This window comes from Ochotona curzoniae, unplaced genomic scaffold, assembly GCF_017591425.1.
Source record: "Ochotona curzoniae isolate NIBS_2020 unplaced genomic scaffold, NIBS_Ocur_1.0 contig_1274, whole genome shotgun sequence".
NCBI classification, from domain to species: Eukaryota; Metazoa; Chordata; class Mammalia; order Lagomorpha; family Ochotonidae; genus Ochotona; species Ochotona curzoniae.
Window position 1 is genome coordinate 3,267,863 of NW_024465023.1, and position 20,292 is coordinate 3,288,154.

General features: G+C 39.5%; 1 protein-coding gene across 1 annotated transcript in view; it reads left to right on the plus strand.

Annotated features, from left to right (window-relative positions):
- The window catches only part of PPEF1 (protein phosphatase with EF-hand domain 1), an 89,717-nt gene that overhangs the window by 64,430 nt on the left and 4,995 nt on the right, over positions 1 to 20,292 (plus strand). The window contains exons 11-13 of the mRNA XM_041002589.1: positions 12,622 to 12,807; positions 14,265 to 14,407; positions 18,936 to 19,042. Of these exons, the coding sequence (XP_040858523.1) occupies positions 12,622 to 12,807; positions 14,265 to 14,407; positions 18,936 to 19,042 (436 nt within the window). The remainder of the gene's footprint in view (positions 1 to 12,621; positions 12,808 to 14,264; positions 14,408 to 18,935; positions 19,043 to 20,292) is intronic.

The following is a 20,292-nucleotide window of genomic DNA, read 5'->3' on the forward strand; positions in this document are numbered from 1 at the left end:
TACTTTTTTGTATATTTTTTCTGGACATTTGTAGATCTTCTTTGGAGAAGTGTCTATTCATATCCTTTGCCCATTCAAAAAAAACTGAGTTATTATCCTTTCATTAGTATATTGTGGGAGTTTTATACATCCTGGATATTAAGTAAGTTACTGACAGATATTACTTGATATTAGATTTATCACTAGCAAATCCCTTATTAGATACATTACTGGCAAATGTTCCCTTTCATTCTGTGGGTAGTCTCTAGCCTTTCTTTTCATTCTTTCTTTCTTTCTTTCTTTCTTTCTTTCTTTCTTTCTTTCTTTCTTTCTTTCTTTCTCCCTTCCTTCCTTCCTTCCTTCCTTCCTTCCTTCCTTTCTTCCTTTCTTTTTTATTCTTTATTTTATGATACAGTTTAATAGGCACTGGGGTCTCCCCTCCCCCTTACTTTTCTCCCCTCCCTGCTGTGCCCCCCGCTCCAGTCTTGCCTTTCTTAATGGTGCCTTTACAGCATAATAGTTTTAATTTTAATGAAGTTTGATTTATATAATTTTCTCTTTGGCTGCTTGCTTGTCTTTTTGGTATTGTATCTGAACCATTACCCAACCCAATGTTTGGAAGGTTTATTATCATGTTTCTAAGAGTTTTGTAGGTTTAGTTGTTACACTTTGGTGTTTGATCCATTTTGAGTTATTTTTTGTGTGTAGTTTGAGGTACGATGCTGCAATCATTCTGTTTCACATGAACATCCAGTTATCCCAGAAACATTTGTTTAAAAAGACTAGGAAATCAATATTGAGTTTTTTATTTTAAATTATTTTATTGATGTAAGGTGAGAAAATTTAGGAACATAGTGATACTTACCACCCTTACCCACCCTCCTGCCCACATTCCCTACTCACCCCTTAGATTGAATTTTTGACACCCTTATCAAACATCAGTTGGCCATAAGTATGAGAACTTTTACTTATCTATTTAAATATTTATTTATTTTTTATTGGAAAGGCTGATTTACAGAGAGAAAGAGAGACAAAGATATTCTGTCCACTGATTCACTACCCAAGGGGCCAGAACAGCCAGAGCTTAGCTGATCTGAAGCCAGGAGCCAGGAGCTTCTTCCAGGTCTCCCATGTGAGTGCAGGGTCCCAAGGCCTTGGGCCAACCTCTACTGCTTTCCCAGGCTACAGACAGAGAGCTAAATGGGAAGTAGAACAGCTGGGATATGAACCAGTGCCCACTGAGCCATCACATCGTGCCCTCAATTTCTAATTTAATTGTGGTCAGAGAACATAGACTTTGCATGATTTAAATCCAGTGAACACTTTAAAAAATAAATCATGTGAACATTTATTGAGGTTTATCTTATAGCCTGGACACAAAACATTATGTCTATCCTAGCCATTGCTATATGTGCAGTTGAGAAGACTAAATATCTTGCTCTTGTTGGGTGAGGTTCCCTATAGGTGTCACTGAATACATTGCTAACTGTTGCTTTGAGATATTTGTTAGGCCAGTGCCTAGTTCCTTCTGAAGCAGCTTCCATTGCTCACTTGTTTGACCCTGTATACAGGCTTGCTTTTTCCTTTGCCTGTCTTGTACCTTTTTGTTGAATACTGGATATGTTCGATTGTAGCAGCTCTAGATGGCTGTCCCCATTGTTATTTGCTTTGGATTTAGTGACTTGTCTGGGCTGGCTCAGTCAATGTGTAGTCTGCTATCATTGCTGACTACCAGGGATAATTGTGGTTGCTGGGCTTCCTCTGATCATCTTTCCCTGATATCCACTGTAAGTGTCTGGGTTATCTATTGCTGTTTGTGTCAGACTCAGCTATTAGTCTTCACTAATTGCTCACCTCTTGCTCTATTATTTTTAACAAAGCCCTCTCAGCCATAATTTGCTCCATAGTCTAATGCAATTAAAGCTGAACTCGTTTGCAGGAGCAGGGTGTTAGCCATCCTTGAGGCTCAGTCTGACCTGTTAGAGGGTCCTTCTCAATCTCTTTCCTTGATTCTGACAGTTAAATTTTGAACTGGACTACTGTTGCTACTAATGGCAGGAAACCACTACCTTTCTCCTATTTACTTTTAAGATTTCTGTTTTACTTGTAAGATCCCTCCTGCTCTTTGCCAATAAAGCCAGTCCCTTTAGGCATAATCGTGGAGACCTCTGTTCTCCACCTGCCTCCCTCTCCCTGCACCCAGCCTCTGTGCCATTGCACTGGAGCTTGGAGCCAGAGCAGCAGCCCACTTCTCAGAATGACAGCTCTGTTCTACAGTAGAATGGTGGGCAATGATGCTAGCTCTGGGGCTCTCTGCTTACCATTCCTGGCCCAGCATCTTCTCCTTCTGAGTGAGCAGGGATGGAGACATTTGGGATGTGGTATTTGCAGCCTGCCATTCCTAAGGTGGAGAGTTCACCCTGTGTGTTGGGGAAGGGAGCCCCAGTTCTAGGTGCTGTGCTTGCCTGGAATCTACAATCTGTAACACAGAACTGGGTGAAGTAGAGGATGTTCATCACTTTAGCTCTTCAGCAGCAAAACCTCCTCTACTGTTTGCTTAGGAAAGAGGGACCTCTTTTTTTTTTTTCAGTAATACCTCCCCCCCTCAAAAAAAAACCCCTGTGTCTAATTGTTTTTGTTTTTAAAAGGTTTATTTATGTGGAAGACAAGTTAGAGAGACATATAGAGAGAGATTTTCCATCTACTTATTCACCCCTAAATTTTTGCAAAGGACAAGTCTGGGCCAGGCAAAGCCAGGAGCTTCATCTGTGTCTCCTACATGAATGCCTGGGCCCAGGGACTTGGGCCATCTTCACTGCTTTCCAAGGTGCACTAACAGGGAGCTAGATTCAAAGTGGAGCAGTTTTGATACAAACTAGAGCCTATATGGGGTTACCCACAGCACTGGTCCCTAGTAGAATTTCTTAAATAAACATTTCTCTATATGATGTATACCATTAGGACAACTTAAATTAAAAATGTATTTATTTGAAAACCAGAGAGACAAAAAAAAAAAACAGATTTCCCATCCGCTGGTTTACTCTGCAGATATCTGCAACAGCTAGAACTTAGCTAGCCAAAGCTAGGAGCCGGTCATGCAATCTGGATCTCCCTTGTGAGTAGCAGGGACTCAAAGACTTGGGCCATTTTTACTGCTTTCTCAAGTTCATTAGCAGGGAGCTGAATGTGAAGCAGAACTGGTACCCATATGGATTACTAGCATTGTGAGTGGCAGCTTTTAACCTACTGTACCACAATTCCAGTCCAGTCCCTACCTGGTTTTTTAAAAGATTTATTTAATTTTTTCTATTGCAAAGTCAGATATGCAGAGAGGAGGAGACACAGAGAGGAAGCTCTTCCATCCAATGATTCACTCCCCAAGTGACTGCAATGGCTGGTCTGTATTGATCTGAAGCCAGGAGCCAGGAACTTCCTCCAGGTCTCTCACACTGGTGCAGGGTCCCAAGGCTTTGGGCCATCCTCGACTGCTTTCCCAGGCCACAAACAGGCAGGGAGCAGGATGGGAAGTGGAGCTGCCAGGATTAGAACTGGTGCCCATATGAGATCCCAGCACGTTCAAGGCAAGGACTTTAGCCATTGGGCCACAGCACCGGGCCCTGTTTTTTTTTCCCCCTTAATTTTCACCAGTTAAATGCTTGTTTCACTGGGGAGGGGGTCTACTAAGCTCCTAGCAATGCCATTCCTGTTGTTACATTTTTATTTGGGGGGAATTTTAACACATTTCTGTAAAGATGGATCAAAGGCAAAAATAAGACATGTATTTATCTCTGTGACAGCAATGCATGGCCTCAAGCTGCCTCTTGGTAACTCTAGTGGCTTCTGCATGCAGCCAGGATATCGGTAGTGCTTCTGTTTATTTATCCATTCAACAAAAATGTATTGACCACTATTGGGTCTTCTTGCTCATTTGCTTTAGTGGATTTTGGCATTTTCCTAAGCTTCCAATCCTATAGTTTAGTTGTTCTCTTGCCAATTTCTACCCCATATTACCAGGCCAAGTTCTGAGGGACAATGACTGTATATATTATCTCACTGAATCTACCTAGGGAGATGAGTAGCATGATTCCCATGTCATAAGAGAGCACTCTGAATTTGAATCCAAATTTGTTGGCCTCTAAAGTGTTCATGCTTTCAAAGCAGATTTCTTACTTGTAAATTATTTGAAAGGAAGAATGATTGGGAGTTAGAGACACAAAAAGCCATCCACTGGCTCACTCTCCAAATAGCTGCAGCATTGAAGACCAGATGAGGCTGAAGGCAGGAGTGAAGAATTCCATCCTGGTCTAGCACATGAGTAGCAAGCACCCAAGTACTTGGGCCATCCTGTGCTGCCTTCCCCCCGAGCAGTAGCAGAAAGCTAGATCAGGAGTGGAACAGTCAGAATTCAAACTGGCACTTTGATATGGAATACCAACATTGTAAGTGGTAACTTAACCCAGTGTACCACAATGCTAGCCCCTAAAGTTTCCACTTTTAACTACTGGGCCATAATATTTCTCACTGTAGAAAGAGATGTTACAGAATGCTGCTTTTCAATGTTCCAAAAAAAAAATCATAACATTTGGGAAAGATCTTTTGTAGATATTCCTTCAGATTTCACATAATTGATTTAAAATCGACTAATGCTTAATGATAAGAATGTTTTTCCTGTGACTTGAATGGTAGCCAATATAAGTAGCTTTCTTGTTTACATATAAGCATACAAGTACATGCATGCATTTGCACATGCGTGTGTGCTCATAAGTGCACCTAGACACACATCCATACAATGTGGGCTAATAGCTGCTGCTGGGAAACACTAAGCAAGCTACCACATGGTGTTTAAGTTCTCACTTTTCTTAGCTAATTGTTCATTTCTTGATTTGGTTCTCATCTCTTACTTGCTGAAAATATTTTCAAAACCCTTATGTTTGACATAAAATACTCTGTAATCAATCAAGGAGGATAAAGAGAAAGAAAGAGTGAGGAGGGAAGAGAAAGAGAAAGAAGGAATGGTAAGAAAAAAAGGCGGGGGAAATGGAAAGGCTAGCATTGTGATGGTATAGGTTTGGGCTGTCACTTGGGACACCCACAAATCATATCAGTGCCAATTCTAGTCCCTGCTACTTTGCTTTGCTTCTGATCCAGCTTCCTGCTGATGCACTTGGCTTTAGACTGATCCAGCCCTGGCTATTGAGGCTAATTTTTCAGCGAACCAGCAGATGGAAGGGGGATATGTGTGTGTGTGTGTGTGTGTGTGTGTGTGTGTGTGTGTGTGTGTGTGTGAGAGAGAGAGAGAGAGAGAGAGAGAAAGAGAGAGAGAGATTGATTCTGCCTTTTAAGTAAGTAATAAAATAAATCTTTTTTAAAAGAAAGAAATGGAATCCGTCACTGACTTGTATACTAAAAATATTTCAAAATAAAAAAGGGGTAGGTGTTTGGCCTAGTGCTGAAGTTTCTTGTTAGGACACAGGCACCCCATGTTAGAGTACCTGGATTCAGTGACTGGCCCCGGCTCCTGACTCTAGCTTACTGTTAAGCCAGACCCTGAAAGGCAGCAGTAATGGCTCAAGTACTTGAGTTTCTGCTACTCAAATGGGAAATCTGGATTAATTTCCAGGCTCCAGGCTTCTACTGCTTGTACAGGGCCATGTGGGCATTTGGGGAGTCAGTCTTAATCACTCTCCCTTCCTCCCTTCCCTTCTGCCTCCCTTCTTTCACTTATGTCTTTCATGTAAGTAAAAGAAAATCTTTAAGTATAAGAGAGGCTGGCATTGTGGTTAAGTTTTACCAACCACCATCTGTGATGCTGGCATCCCATATTGGTATTGGTTTTTGTCCCAGCTGCTCCACTTCTTGTCCTGCTCTCAGATATATGACCTGGGAAAAGCAGTGAAAGATAGCCCAAGTGCTTGGAATCCTTCCACCCATGTGAGAGAATCAGATGAAGCTCTTGGTTCCTGGTTTCAGCTTGGTCCAATCCTGCCTGTGGTGGCCATCTCTAGAATGAACCAGCAGGTGGAAGATCTCTTTCTTTTTCTCTTCCTCCTCTTCTATCCTGCCATAACTCTTTTGAATTCAATCAATAAATCTTAATAACAAAGTGCGTATAAGAGACATCCTGTAGCCAAATAGGAAAGGAGACCTCCTTAAATTTTGAAATTCAAATTCCAAAGACTGAAATCACTGGCTTTTCTAGGATTATAATGAATAAATGCTAAAGAGATAGGAATTACACAAAAGAAATTCATGGCCTCTGGAGGCTTAAGGGAGTTAGAATCTTGGCTTGCTTAAGTATAATTCTTGGGGGTATCATTCTTCAGTGGAATCTCCCCCTGTACCATCTATATAGAGGTGGCATTTCACAGGCTCCACATATATTACTGGGGCTGATGGAGGGTAAATTTGATTAGAATCTCATGCCCAATATTTGAATGGTTTACTTTTGCCCCTAATTTTCTTTTCCCTGCTGTTGCTGCAAAGTTAGCTAGACATGAGATTTTGAGATAAAACCAGAGCTCACAATGACTTTATTTCTTAATATCCATGAGTTATACTACCGCACAGATCATATATTATTCATTTTGTCTGTAGTCATGGAAGTGCGTGACTCTTGGCAAAGTGTTTGGTTTAAGCTTTGTGTTAGGCTTACCAAGAGATAAGAGATAACATTACTCAGAGTTACCCATGGTTTAGAGAGATGAGACAAGTGTAATACCCTTTCTTTAAGGACAGACTTACAAGAAAAGATAGGTTACAGAGATGTCACAAATATTTTGATTTATAGCCTAAGCACCTTCCTTCTCTTCATTCTTTCATTAAACAAGTATTTATTTAGCACCAACTGTAGGTAAGGCTCTGTTATGGGCTTTTGAGAAATGTCACTGAACAAAGGTCTGTTTCCACAAGAGCTTAAATTTTAAGCAGTGTTGAGTAATAATACAATAAGTAAATAAGACAGTAAGTTAAGTGGTAAGGAGTAGGAACAAGATTAGAGGGGACAGAAAATTGGATTTGGGGACAAATTGCAATTTTCAATAGGGTTAGCCTTCTTGAGATAGTTCCCAAGAGGGAAATGATTTGCTTGGGATCTGTTGATGAGGTAATGAGTGATAGCGCAGGATATGATCCCAGGTCTGCATCACATCATCACCCTTTTCTTCTCAAGAGATAGATGACTGGAGGATGATAGAACTCTCAGGAAGGCCATGATGCACATAGTCTCCCCCCACTCAATAAGGCAGAGTGTAGACAAGGAACAGGATCTAAAGAAATTGAGGTATGTGGCTGGAAGGCTTGGGCTGAGCGTAGCTTTTTCCAACAACAGGCTCCAAAGCTGGAAAGAACGCACATCACTAAGGGAACATACCAAAGAACAGTGACTCTTCAGTATCAACGTCTTAGAAAGGGAGCATTTAGCTACACCTTGCAGAGCAGTTAAGTCCTCCCCAAAGCATACTTTTAGAAACTGGATTACTTAGAGCTGCAAACAAGCCTGAGCTACTTCTTTAAGGATTTATTTTAGATTGAGGAGATTTAAAAGCTGAATCACAAATAGATTTTTGTTGACCAGGTCATATAAAAGCTGCAATTCTGTAAAATGTTCCTGTTTTCTGGTTCCAAAGATTTCAGAGGAAAATGTGGTAGATAATTCATCTTTCATGCAATTGCCACCCAAATGCTTCTGTATTTCACAGGATATGGTGGTTTGGAAAGGGAGCAGATATTTTATACTATGGGATTGGTTTCTCCAACAGAGGGTCCCTTTTTTATAGATTTATTTTGCTTGTGAGCTCCAGGATCAAATCTATGCTATAACAAGTTACAAATCATTCACTTTACTGGGTTTGCCTAAACAGGAAAATGAAATGCAGAACTCATGGAATTGATTCTAAAAGGAAAGCTCACTTCTTAAAAAATCCATTACCCTTGGAGAATCAAGATGGTGGAATAGGGTAGAGACATGTTTAAGCAAACACAGAATCATTAGCCAGGGTAAAGCAGAGGGCATATTTCAGAAAATAGAAGACAAACCGACAACAGAGGGGCACCTGGAGACTGATGGACGTGAGAAAGCAGTAGAGACAATGGTGTGATGTTTCAGTGACCAGATTCTGTGTGGCAGTCAGCAAGCAGCAATCTGAGCTCCACCAGCAGCTGCCGCTTCCACCAGCAGCCAGGTGGGAAGGGAAGTTCATTGGGAGCTCAGGAGGTAAATCCAAGCAAAGAACTGCCCATCCTGCTGATTTGCTTAATTCGATCAGGAGGAGAGAGAAAACAACAGATCCCAAATAGGCTGTGCGGGAACAGGGTAGATGTCATAGTCCAGACCCCCTACAAGTGCTGCATTGGGTGCCATTTTGTGTAGGGAGGCAAAGGAAGTCTTTGGGATGGGACTGTGCATAAACTAAGCTGGGAGTGAACTCATTTCTGGCACAATGTATTGCACCAATGTGGCATTCTACAGGTTCCACCCAAAATAGGTCGGATAGCCCCCAGCATATCCAGATCTCCACCAGTGGACATCAGGCACCATTTTGTACAATGTGACAAAGGTTTTGAGATTATACAGACAACAGTGAGCTGCACATGCACTGAGCTCAGAACAAACTCAGTTCCAGCTCAGTGCATTGCACTGGTCCCACAGGGAAAATAAAACTGACTTAGGCATCCTGTGGGTCAAAATAGGTCCGGGTGGCCCTCCAATCTAATGGCCAGCATTTTTCAGCAAGATCAGCACCACCATGGTGTCACCATAATCCTGGGAACTGCTTGAAAGTGGGTGAAAGGTTGTACAGACAATGATATAGCCTCAGTATGGGCTCACAGAAGATAGAGAGTGGTGAACCAAAAACTGGAGCTATGGAGACCATGGTGGAAATCTTACACAAGAGCCTAGACCTGAAACTTGCTTGAGGGAATAGCACAAGTGACTGCAAATGAAGAACCTGGTACTAACCACAATAAGTAAAATTTAATTGTAGACCTCTGAGTAACGCAGCTTAGAAACTTGACCTAAGGAGAAGAATCTGCTAACCAGTACAATGACCAAGAGCAAAACAAGAGACAGGGCACAATGAATGTTACTGAAGACTCCCCTGCAAAGGAGCAAAAGCCTTTGCCAACCTCACAGTTAATTGAGGAATACATGAAGGAAATGGAGGATACAGAATTCAGAAAACTGATTATAAAGCTCCTTATCAACAACAAGAAGCACATACAGGAGTTCAAGGAATTTAAGGAATTATCACACAGGAAATAGCAACACTGAAACAAAATCAAGACAAATTATTGGAAAGAAAGTTTACAATAGAGCAAACCTGAAATTCTGTAGAAAGTCTCAATAATAAAGTGAATGAGGCAGAAGAAAGAATCTCGGTATTGGAAGATATTTCTTGCCACAATGGAGAAACAATCAAAAAGCTGATACCAGAGCTAAGTCAAGCTAAAAAACAGTATTCAAGAATAAAGAGGTCAAATATCAGAGTTATGGGAGTTCCAGAAAGTGCAGGGAAAAAAAGATGGATTTAAAAATGTATTTAATGAAATAATAAAGGAAAACTTTCCTAGTCTGGAGAAAGAATTGGGAAACAACATCCAGGAGGGGCACAGAACTCCCAACAGGATTGACCAGAAGTGATCTTCACCATGACACATGGTGATCAAGCTCTCTTCAATCAAACATAAGTAAAAGATCCTTAAATGTGCTTGTGAAAATAATCAATTGACCTATAGAGGAATGACAATCAGACTCACAGCTGACCTCTCACAGGAAACTCTACAGGCCAGATGAGAATGGAGTGACATATTCCAGATTCTAAAAGCAAACAATTGTTGGCCCAGAATAACTATCCTGCAAAGCTTTCCTTTGTATTTGGCAATGAAATAAAATTCTTCCACAGTAAAGAAAAGTTAAAAGAATATGCCTCTTCCAGACCTGCCTTACAAATGATACTTAAAAATGTTCTCTTGACAGAGAAGAGGAATAGCACACACCAAAACCAAAGGCAAATGTGAAGAACATCCCAGTAAAACAACAAAAGAAGACTAAATCAATGATCAACCCATTGCTAAAATGACAGGACCAAATGACCATCCATTCATATTAACCCTGAATGTAAATGGCTTAAATTCATCAATCAAATGTCATAGATTAGTCAACTGGATTAGAAAAGGAAACCCATCTATTTGTTGCCAAAAGGAGGCACATCTCACCAATAAAGTTCAGCAAAAACTATATCTCACGGATTTTGATGTTTTTGTTTTTATTTTCATTTCTTCAAAAACAGTTTTTTTCCCTTTCATGTTAAATTCTTCACTGACTCATATATCATACAGTAGCATCATTTTCTTCAAGAATGTTCTTGATTTTCTTTTCATTTCTTTAGCAACACGTTAGTCATTCAGTAGCATATTATTTAACTTCATGGCATTGTAAATTTCTATTTTTTTCCTGTTTATTTTGTATTGTGACTTTTCATTTAAGGGAATGTATAGTAACTGTGTAATGGAGACTATCATATTCAGATGTGAGAATACAATGCAGTATGTATCTCTACTTCTGGATCAAAGATGGACTCCCAATGAAACTGTTATATAGATCTTGACAATAAAATGCTGGACTCTGTGCCATTGTTCATGCCCACAATGATGGGCTTATGACTTTTATGAAGAACTATATTATTATATAGGGGAAATCAGCGTGGGTGGGAAGGAATTTAGAAAGGGAGTAAGGAAAATCCCAAAGCCTCTGCAAGCTGTATCAAATAATAAAGCATAATAATAAAATGGGAAAAAACATTAGCCTTTATACCTCTGAATCAAAGAAAAATGAATGTTAAATATATGTTGATTATACTATTGATGAGGAATAGACCAAGAGATTTGCCAAAAGTGACATAAGTGTCTATGAATAGCTAACTCCTTGGCCAGTACTTATTCTAATTCACAAATGTCTGACCATAGGAGCATTATATTTCAATTTTGCATAAAGAGAAAGATATATGCAAAAATTTATTTTCATAAATTTCTTTACCACACACTAGCCATTGTCATCTGTGTAACATGCATATTATTACATAGGGCTATATACATAAAATCATGTACATTGTACTTTCAGGGTAAGTTAAGAAGTTTCACAGGGGTGATTTTGGCTGTAAATGATTTGTATCTCATGTAAAAATTGAAAATATAATTCCATTTTAATAAAGTATAACTCCTCCTATTCAATACTTCCTCCTTCATTATACGCTTCAGGTCCAGTCTTGCCCCCAAACCTGAATGCAGGTTGTAATAATCAGAAATGACTCACCTTAAAATACAAGTTTTATTTTTGCCATAAATGCCAACCAAGTAAAGGGATTCCATTCTATCTATTTGTGAGGTAGTGTTGTACCAATGTTGGAATCTTAGGGGAGTGGTAAAAGGAGACTTTTGAGGTCACTCTTCTTTCCAGGGCTTTAGTTCTTACCTCAGTCAAGCATCAAAATCTTTGCAAGTGTCTGGGCGGTGCCGGGTGCAGGCTTTGTCCAGTTGTAAGAGATGCTATCATTCCAGGATAGTTTTCTTGCCAGCTCTGTTTTTCTCTCCACCTCACTGGTTTCCCTCTCATTCCTAGCCCCCCACCAATACCAAATCTATAGATGGGTGTACGGCCTAGGTTGGTGGAATGACTATTTCTGTTCTTCTCAAGACCTGATTTTGAGCCAGTAGAATAAAGTGCATGGCTTCAGATAGATGCCTGCCTGTAGGTGCCCTCCAAAGAAAGATATGGAAAATATAGACTCTCAGCATCCTTGGCTGTTAGAACTTCCCAGTGCTTGACAGGTCAGCTGGCCCAGATGCCTGCTTTTAAACATTTCAGAAATGAGACCCAGAGGGTTTTCTCCAGGTCAGCAGCCTCAGTGACAAAGATAGTGTACTTACTGCCCTTTATGTGCTTATAGAAGTTTAAATAAAGAAGTGTTGTACGTTGATCAGAGGCACAAAAAAATGAGCTTCTGACTTTTTTATGAAAAATATTCTTGGAATCTTGGATCTTCAGGCCTGGTTGTCATGTTATCTGAATTTGCCTCTTCTGGCCACCAAAGCAAATGTTATTCTATTAAAGCACTTGCATGTGCTCACATTGAGAAAGTATTTATAAAGGGGCAAAGGGTTAGTGGGGATGCTTTAGGAGAAATTGGTGGATAGTCAGATTTTGGATTTGTGACAGGAGAGAGCCTGCTCAGAGGACAAAAACCCAGGTCAAAACCCTAGCAGGAAGACCTACTTTATTAACACCTGCTGTGTATTCATTGTAAAGAACTAGTTTCTCATGATAATGAAGCTGTTTTAAGAAGGAGTTTTAAAAAAATGTAGATTCATCTATTGTGATGGAATTTTTAAAGACAAAAAAAGGGTAAGGGCTGATTTACTATAATACATATCACTGCCTTGGTTATTGTGAATTATTGGTGATGGGCAGAAAGAAATTATTGTAGAAGGGCTTTCTGGTGGATATGAGGATGAAACAATTTTGAAGGAGAAATGAAAAATAGCCTGGGGTGTACCTTGGATGAATATTTCCAGCAACTGAGCTGGAATCTAGAGAACTAGACTCTCACTTGTAAGAAGCAACCTAATCCAGTTTGTTGTTCCAAGGTTACTGATATTCTGTGGAGTGATCCCAGAGGCAGAAAAGGCTGTTATCCAAACACAGGTCGAGGAGGGGGCTGCTATTTTGGATCAGACATTACTGCCAAAGTTCTTAATAAATATCAGCTGAAGATGCTCATCAGATCTCATGAATGCAAGCCTGAAGGGTATGAAATCTGCCATGATGGGAAGGTAAGCTAAGCCTGTTTGTGGTGTGCTCCCAGATTCCCTGCCCCAAGCAGGAGCTTTTCTCTTTGTCAAGCACGTCTCACCTGCCAAACCCATGAGATTATGTCTTCCCCACGATCAAGTGGAAGTCAGAGACTATGGAATTCACATAGGCTGTTTGGAGAGACCTACTTGTTCCCCACTGTAAGAGATGCTGTGGTATGTTGTTCCCTGATCCTCCCTAATCCCAGACACAGAAATGCAGACATGTGACACTTAACATACCTGGCAAGTCTTCATTCTCAGACTGCGTGGTGACACCAAACAGTGATGCCAAGGTTATAGGTAGAGCATGTGAAAGGTGGCAGCAAGTCTAGTTTGCTGTCTCCCGCCTTCCACATGTTGTCCTTGCAGAGAAGACAGCACAACACACACCTTCCTTTCAAATCCTTGCGAGGTCACCTCCAGCAACTTGCTTGCTGTAATCTGTTTAGCTTCCAGCACTAAAATGGACTGTGTTGTGCTCCTTCAGTGTTGTAGGAAAAGGCCAGCAGAAGTGAAGACTGAACAAGTGGTCTCTTGTCCCAAGTTGTCTTGGGAACACACCCCAGCATCACCACCCCCCACCCCGGTTTTCTTTAGTGAGCAGCAGTGAATACAGATTGAGCATCCCAAATCTGAAAATCTGAAATCCAAAATTTCTTGACCTCCAACATAACGCTTAAAAAAAGTTTCAGGTTTGGTGCACTTCAGGTTTTGGATTTTTTTTTTATTAGGGAGCCTTTGTTGGTAGAGCCATGCAAATATTCCAAAATCCAGAAAACTTTGAAATCTGGATTATTTCTGGGTCCAAGCATTTCACATAAATAGTATTTTACCCATACCAAATTGCATAGCATCTCTTTCTATGCCAAATCTTCTCTTTCCTTAAATATGTTAATTCATTTTAAGCTCATATTAACATTGCAAGAAGGATAAGGTAAGTGTTATTTAGGGCTCCTTTGTAATAAGAAAAGGGAAAATAGCAATAGCTTGTCTGAATTGATATGCTCATTAGAACAATTCTGGGCCCAAGTTATGCTTCCTGTCATTGACAGTTACTGTCCTCCACATTACATGTGTAATATTTGAATGTTCAGATATTACAAGGCAGAAAATGGGGATTTATCTATCCCCTTAGAAAAATCAAAATTTGCAAGACGAAGCAGAAAGGCTTCTAAGATCTGGTATAAAGTTGTATACAGGACTGCAGGGCCATGCATGGGAATCATGGGTGAGTGATCAGGAGTTAGCATGCCTGGAAGATACTGAGTCAAAACCTTGTTTCCTTCTAGTAGAATCACAGGAAATCACATTAGACTTGGATAACCTGAGAGATTCTGTACTTTTTAAGATGCTTGCACTTTAAGAATTAAACTTTCTGATAATGACCTCTTGAGAACTATTATAACAGAAACATGACTTTCTTTTTCTGTAATCAGGTGATTACGGTATTTTCGGCTTCTAACTACTATGAGGAAGGTAGCAATCGAGGAGCTTACATCAGACTGAGTTTTGGTTTGAACTTTCGATTTTTCCAGTACCGAGTCACTAAGTCAACATCCCCAAAGCCTCTCCACCAAAGGTGCGTATCCTCTAAGAACACTGAGCGCTGCCAGTAATGACTTTTCCCAAGTGGCTAAGAGCAGTCATGTGAGTGAAGAGAGCCATTTTTGGGTTCCTCATTGGTAAAAATAAAGTGGAAATAACTCCAGACATCACATGGCAAATGCACCTGCATTTGAAAGCCAAAAGAGCAGTTTTCAATTCATACATCTTCCTGAATGGATAAAGCAGTATGCGCTCAAACATGACTGATGGTAAAGAGAAGAAACTGCCTGCCATACCTGCTCAGTCCTGCCTCCAGCCATCTGGGCTCCACAAACAGCCTTGTCCTCTCTCTCCCCTTCTCTTTTCTCCCAGGAAGTGGATATGATTAAAACAGTGGAGTATCTCTCTTCCTGTGACAGCAGTGATGGCATTCAGAGTGTGTCTTCCTTTTCTTCTTTTAACATTATTTTTCTTTTACATTATGGAATTTATATGTTTGTAGTTAAAAGAGAAAAAAAGTAGTGTATAAGGAAAATATTAGTGATCTTTTTCACCCTTATTGCTTCTTTTTCACAGCAACTAAAATTCATAGACTCGCCCACCCTTCTCTTCGTGCTCTACAGAAAATAGGCAGTTATCTATTTATTGAACAGATTGCCTTTGCAGCACCTACTGTGGGTCAAACACTGCTCTAACCACTGATTTAGATATAGCAATACAAAAAAAGGACAAAATTCCTTCATCAGGGCCCAGCGCAGTAGCCTACCAGCTAACATCCTCTCCTTGAATACTCCGGCATCCATATGGGTGCCAGTTCTAATCCCAGTGGTCCTGCTTCCCGTCCAGCTCCCTACTTTTCCCAGTGGCCTGGGAAAGCAGTTGAGGACGGCCCAAAGCCTTGGGACCCTGCACCTGTGTGGGAGACCCGGAAGAGCTCCCGGTTCCTGGCTTCGCATTGGCTCAACTCTGGCCACCGTGGCCGTTTAGGCTGTGAACCATCGGATGGGAGATCTTCTTCTCTGTCTCTCCTCTTCTCTGTTTATCTGACTTTCCAATTAAAATAAATCTTTTTAAAAATTCCTTCAAATACGTAGCTCACTGCAAGTACAATGGCCAATGTAGGTAAGGAAGTCATCCTTCTACTTGATAGCAAACAAACAAAAACAAAACAAGAAGCATGCCAATTTAAATATGCCGATTTTAAAAATGGGAAAGGGCCTGGACATTTTTCTAAAGAAAACATAAAAATGATCAACATGCATGAAAAGGTGTGCAGTATCACTAATCATCAGGGAAATGCAAGTGTTTGGTATGAAGTTTACCCACTTAAAAGCTGCAGTTCAATTATCTTTAGTATATTTATATTCTATAGCCATGACCTGTATATAATTTTTTAAAGATTTATTTATTTTTATTGGAAAGGCAGATATGCAGAGAGAAGGAGAAACAGAGAAAAAGCTCTCTGTGCACTAGCTCACTCCCCAAGTGGCCGCAACGGCTGGAGCTGAGTCAATCTGAAGCCAGGAGCTTCTTCCAGGTCTCCCATGTGGGTGCAGGGTCCCAAGGCTCTGCGCCGTCCCCGACTGCTTTCCCAGCCCACAAGCAGGGAGTTGGAAGCAGAGCAGCCGGGACATAAACTGGTGCCCAAATGGGATCCCAGTGCATGCAAGGCGAGGACTTTAGCCACTAGGCTGTTGGACCAGGTCCACCTCTATAAAATTTTTTTTAATGTTATTTATTTTTTGAAAGGAATGATGATGCAGGAAGGAAGCAAAGAGGGAAGAAGAGCGAGAGAATGAATATGAATCTATCATTCATTGGTTCACTTCCCAAATGTCCATATTGGATGGGGCTGAGCTGAGTCAAAGCCAGGAGCAAGGAGCTCCATCCAGGTCTCCGCCATGGGTGGCAGTGGCCCAAGTACTTGAACCATCTGCTGCTGCCTCCAAGGCTGCTCATTATCAGGAAACTGGATGGGAAGTAGAGGTGGGACTGGATGTCAATATGGGCTGCAGGCATCCCAAATGGTAACTTAACCTGCTGCATTACGATGCCCCCCTTTCCGTAATTATTAAACATTTTTACTACCCTAGAATGAGAACTTACCCACTAACAGTTACCTACCAGTTACTTCCTCCCATCACAGCTCCAGGCAGCCACTAATCTGTTTACTCTCTATGGATTTTATTTATTCTGGACATATATATAATTAGGATCACACAGTTTGTTATCTTTTGTGACTGATTTCTTTCTCTTGGCACAATGTCTCTGAGATCCATTCATGTGTATCCCAGTGGTATGTTAACCACTGTGCATAACTGATATTTGCATATTGACCTTGATGAACTTGGCTATAAATTCTGATCATTTTTTAATGAAACTTTTGGGGTTTTCTATATGCAATATCCTTTAAAAGGGGTTTTCTATATGCAATATCCTTTAAAAGGAGAGAGAGATTTTCTCCTAATGGAAATAGTTACACTTTTTTTTTCATTTGGATGCATGTCTTGCTTTGCCTTGCCTATTTGCCATGGCTAAAATTGTGCAGTACTGTGTTGAAAAAAGTGATCAGCGCAGTTCTCCGTATCTTGTTCCTGCTCGGAAGGGGTGAGTATTCAATCTTTGACCACTAAGGATGCAGTTAGCTGGGTATTTTTTGGTAGATGGCCCTGAGAAGGTTGAGGAAGTTCCTTTCTATGTTTAGTTTGTGAGTGATGAATTTTGATTAACACCTTTTATTCTGCGTCTATTGGGATGGTCATATAATTTTTCTCCTTTATTCAAAAACCCTGATTGATTTCGGATATTACATAAAACATTATTTTAGAATAAATGCTGTTGCTGATGGTGTGCAATCCTTTTTTACATGTACCTACATATAGTGTTCTAGTATTTTATTGAGGATTTTACATTTATATTTATGATATATGTATAATATATATTCATATATTTATAAGAGAAATATGTCTAATTTTCTTATCTTTTATTTTAGCATCAGGGTACAATTGGCTTCTCATCAGTATTCTCACCTCTTTTATTTCTTAGAAAAATCAAACATTTCATAGAATTCCCCAATGGAGCTATCTGACCCTGGGCTTTCTTTGTGAGCTGTTTGATTACATAATCAATCTTTTTACTTGTTCCAGGCATGTTCAGTTTTCTGTTTCTTAAGTAAATCATGATCATTTGTGTTTATCTTGGAGTTTGTCTATTTTTATGGATTGTCTAATTTGTTGGTGTACGATCATAATATTTCCTTATATTTGTTCTTATTTCTGTTTGACCGTTAGTGACAGCCCTTCTTTCATTTTAGAGATTGAGTCCTCTTTGGGAGGCTTGCTTCCCTCACCCCTTGGTTTTCTTCCTTTCTGTTGTAAAAAAATGTCTCTAAAGTCCATTTTGTCTACTGTTAATATAGCCACTGTAGCTGTCAGAGTTATTTGCCTGAAATTTATCCTTTCCTTTCAGTCTCTTTGGATCTTTAAAGCTAAAATGTGTCTCCTGTAGATTACATATAATTGGATCTTGTTTTGTTTTGTGTTTATACATTGTCACAATCTTGACCTTGTAATTTGATTATTTAATCTATTTGTGTATGATGTTATTACTGATATGAATGGATTTATATCTGCCATTTTGCTTTATGTATATACAATTACACATACATATGTATATATGTATAATGTATAACTGGTCCTCCACGTTCACAGGTTATGAATCTATGGACTTAACTGAAAACAGAAAACACTTAAAAATAGTGTCTGAACTCAACATCTCAGGTTTTTTTTCATTATTTTCTAAACAATGCAGTGTAATAGCTATTTATATAGCACTATGTGATACTAGGTAGCAAAGGTCATTAAGAAATTAAACTACACAAGACAGTATCCATAGCTTATATGTGAATGCTAGGTTCTTTTATACAAGGGACTTGAGCACCTGTGGATTGCAGTAACCTTGGTGAGTCCTGAATGCCATCCTCTGATTCTGAAGGATAATATAGAAGTTATGACTATCTTATTCCTGTGTTCCTGTTTCATTTCAAATTTATTTGTGTAAGTGGTATGAGGCAGAAGTTTCTAAGTTCTGGTGATTAGCTAAGTATGCTAGCACCAATTTTTAAAATTATCCTTTTCTATTATATTGTAATACCACTGTTGTCACATGTGTTGTTGCCTTACATCACTAGACATATTTATGAAACTTATGTTCTATTTGTGTATCAGTCTCCTCTCATGTCAGTATCTGTTATTTTGTTTCAGTAACTTAATGATGAATTTTCTTATCTAGTGTAGCAAGTCCTTCTTTATTTTCCTTCGTTTTCAAATAATTATTCATGTGAACCTCAAAACCCAAATGAAAACACTACTTATCCTTTTAAAGTTTCATAAATGTGAACAAGCATATACACATATGTATGCACTCACTATCTGCTAACACAGTTTGTGGGAATTTAGGCAATTCATTTAAACCAGAGACTGCAAACTGCTAACAGCACATTAAAATGGATCAGGACAGAATGTCTGGTATAATTTTTACTAATGATTATTTCTGTAACACAGGGTGTACACTATTGAAAGCAGTGCCATTAAGATATTAAAAGAGAGAATAATTGGACGAAAAACTGACCTCATCCATGCCTTCCAACTTCAAGACCACAGTAGATCAGGTAATAGAATTGCATAATGCTTACCACTTACTGACATAACAGGCTACAGCTCATTTTTCTTCCCTTTGTTTCCGTTTCAGTTCTCCTTTTTTTTTTCTAGAAAGGAAGTGACAGATGAAAAGAAAATGTAATTTTTTTATTCTGCTCAGGACAAAGGGCTTATTTTTTTTTTCAAATAGCATTTCTCAACTTTCAAAAAAGCCCTAATTAGACGTCTATTCTGGTAGTGTGTCACAATGGATACTCCTGGGGCAGGGAAACCTCCTATTTAGAAGCTGGTTGGTTCTGGAGGGTGCATAATTTGAATGCATTTGTCAACCTCACAACAATGTACATCTATGAATTGTCCATCTACTATGTGTAAAAAGTGATTTGGAGCCACAGGTGGGAGCAAGCAGCAGCAGGCAAGCACAAAGGGCTGAATTGTCCTGGAGGGATGTGGGAGAATGATGAAAAGCTGACTTTGAGGTTAGTCCTAGGTCTGTAATGCTCCCTAACTCCTGACAAGCAAGTGTCAAACCATCTTCAAAGGAAATACTCCTAATTTGACCACGACTATATCCAGAGAATAAGATCAGCCAACAAGAGCCTACAACCAAAGATGACCAAACAAGCAAGAAAATAAACTATTATGAATGAGATAAAAATGAACACTTCCCCCAAGGAGACCAGATATTGTAATTTTCAAATGCAAAATATAAAATAAGTAAGAAATTTTAAAGAAATAAAAAATGGAATTGCAAACAGGCACTAGAAAATGATTTGAGGAAGAATCAAATGGATTTAAAAATACACTTGTTAAAAATATAATGGGTGAGTTATAGAGAAGCCTAAATACTGCTCTAGAGTTTAGCATAAAGCTCTGTTTAATGAGAGCATGAGAAAGAGAATAGAATGTAAGAAGGGCTATATCTGATGGGCTAATGGGGTTGATGAAAAACTTTGATGAATTTGGTGAAAAACTCAAATTCAAAAATAAAAAGGAATAATGATTGACAAGCAGAATAAATAAAATTAAATCCATACCTGTCCACACTTGTGGAAAAACTCCAGAGCACCGATAGCCTAAAGACACACGAATCGCTGCAAAGACACAACAGTGAGATTGAGCAACTTCTTAGCAGTTGTGTTTAGAGAAAGGCAAATCATGAAAATCATCACAAAATACAAAGCTGGAATTGCTCTAATAATAGAAGTAACCTCTCAAGGAATATATGGGGGTATTTCAAAAAGTTCATGAGGAATGGAAT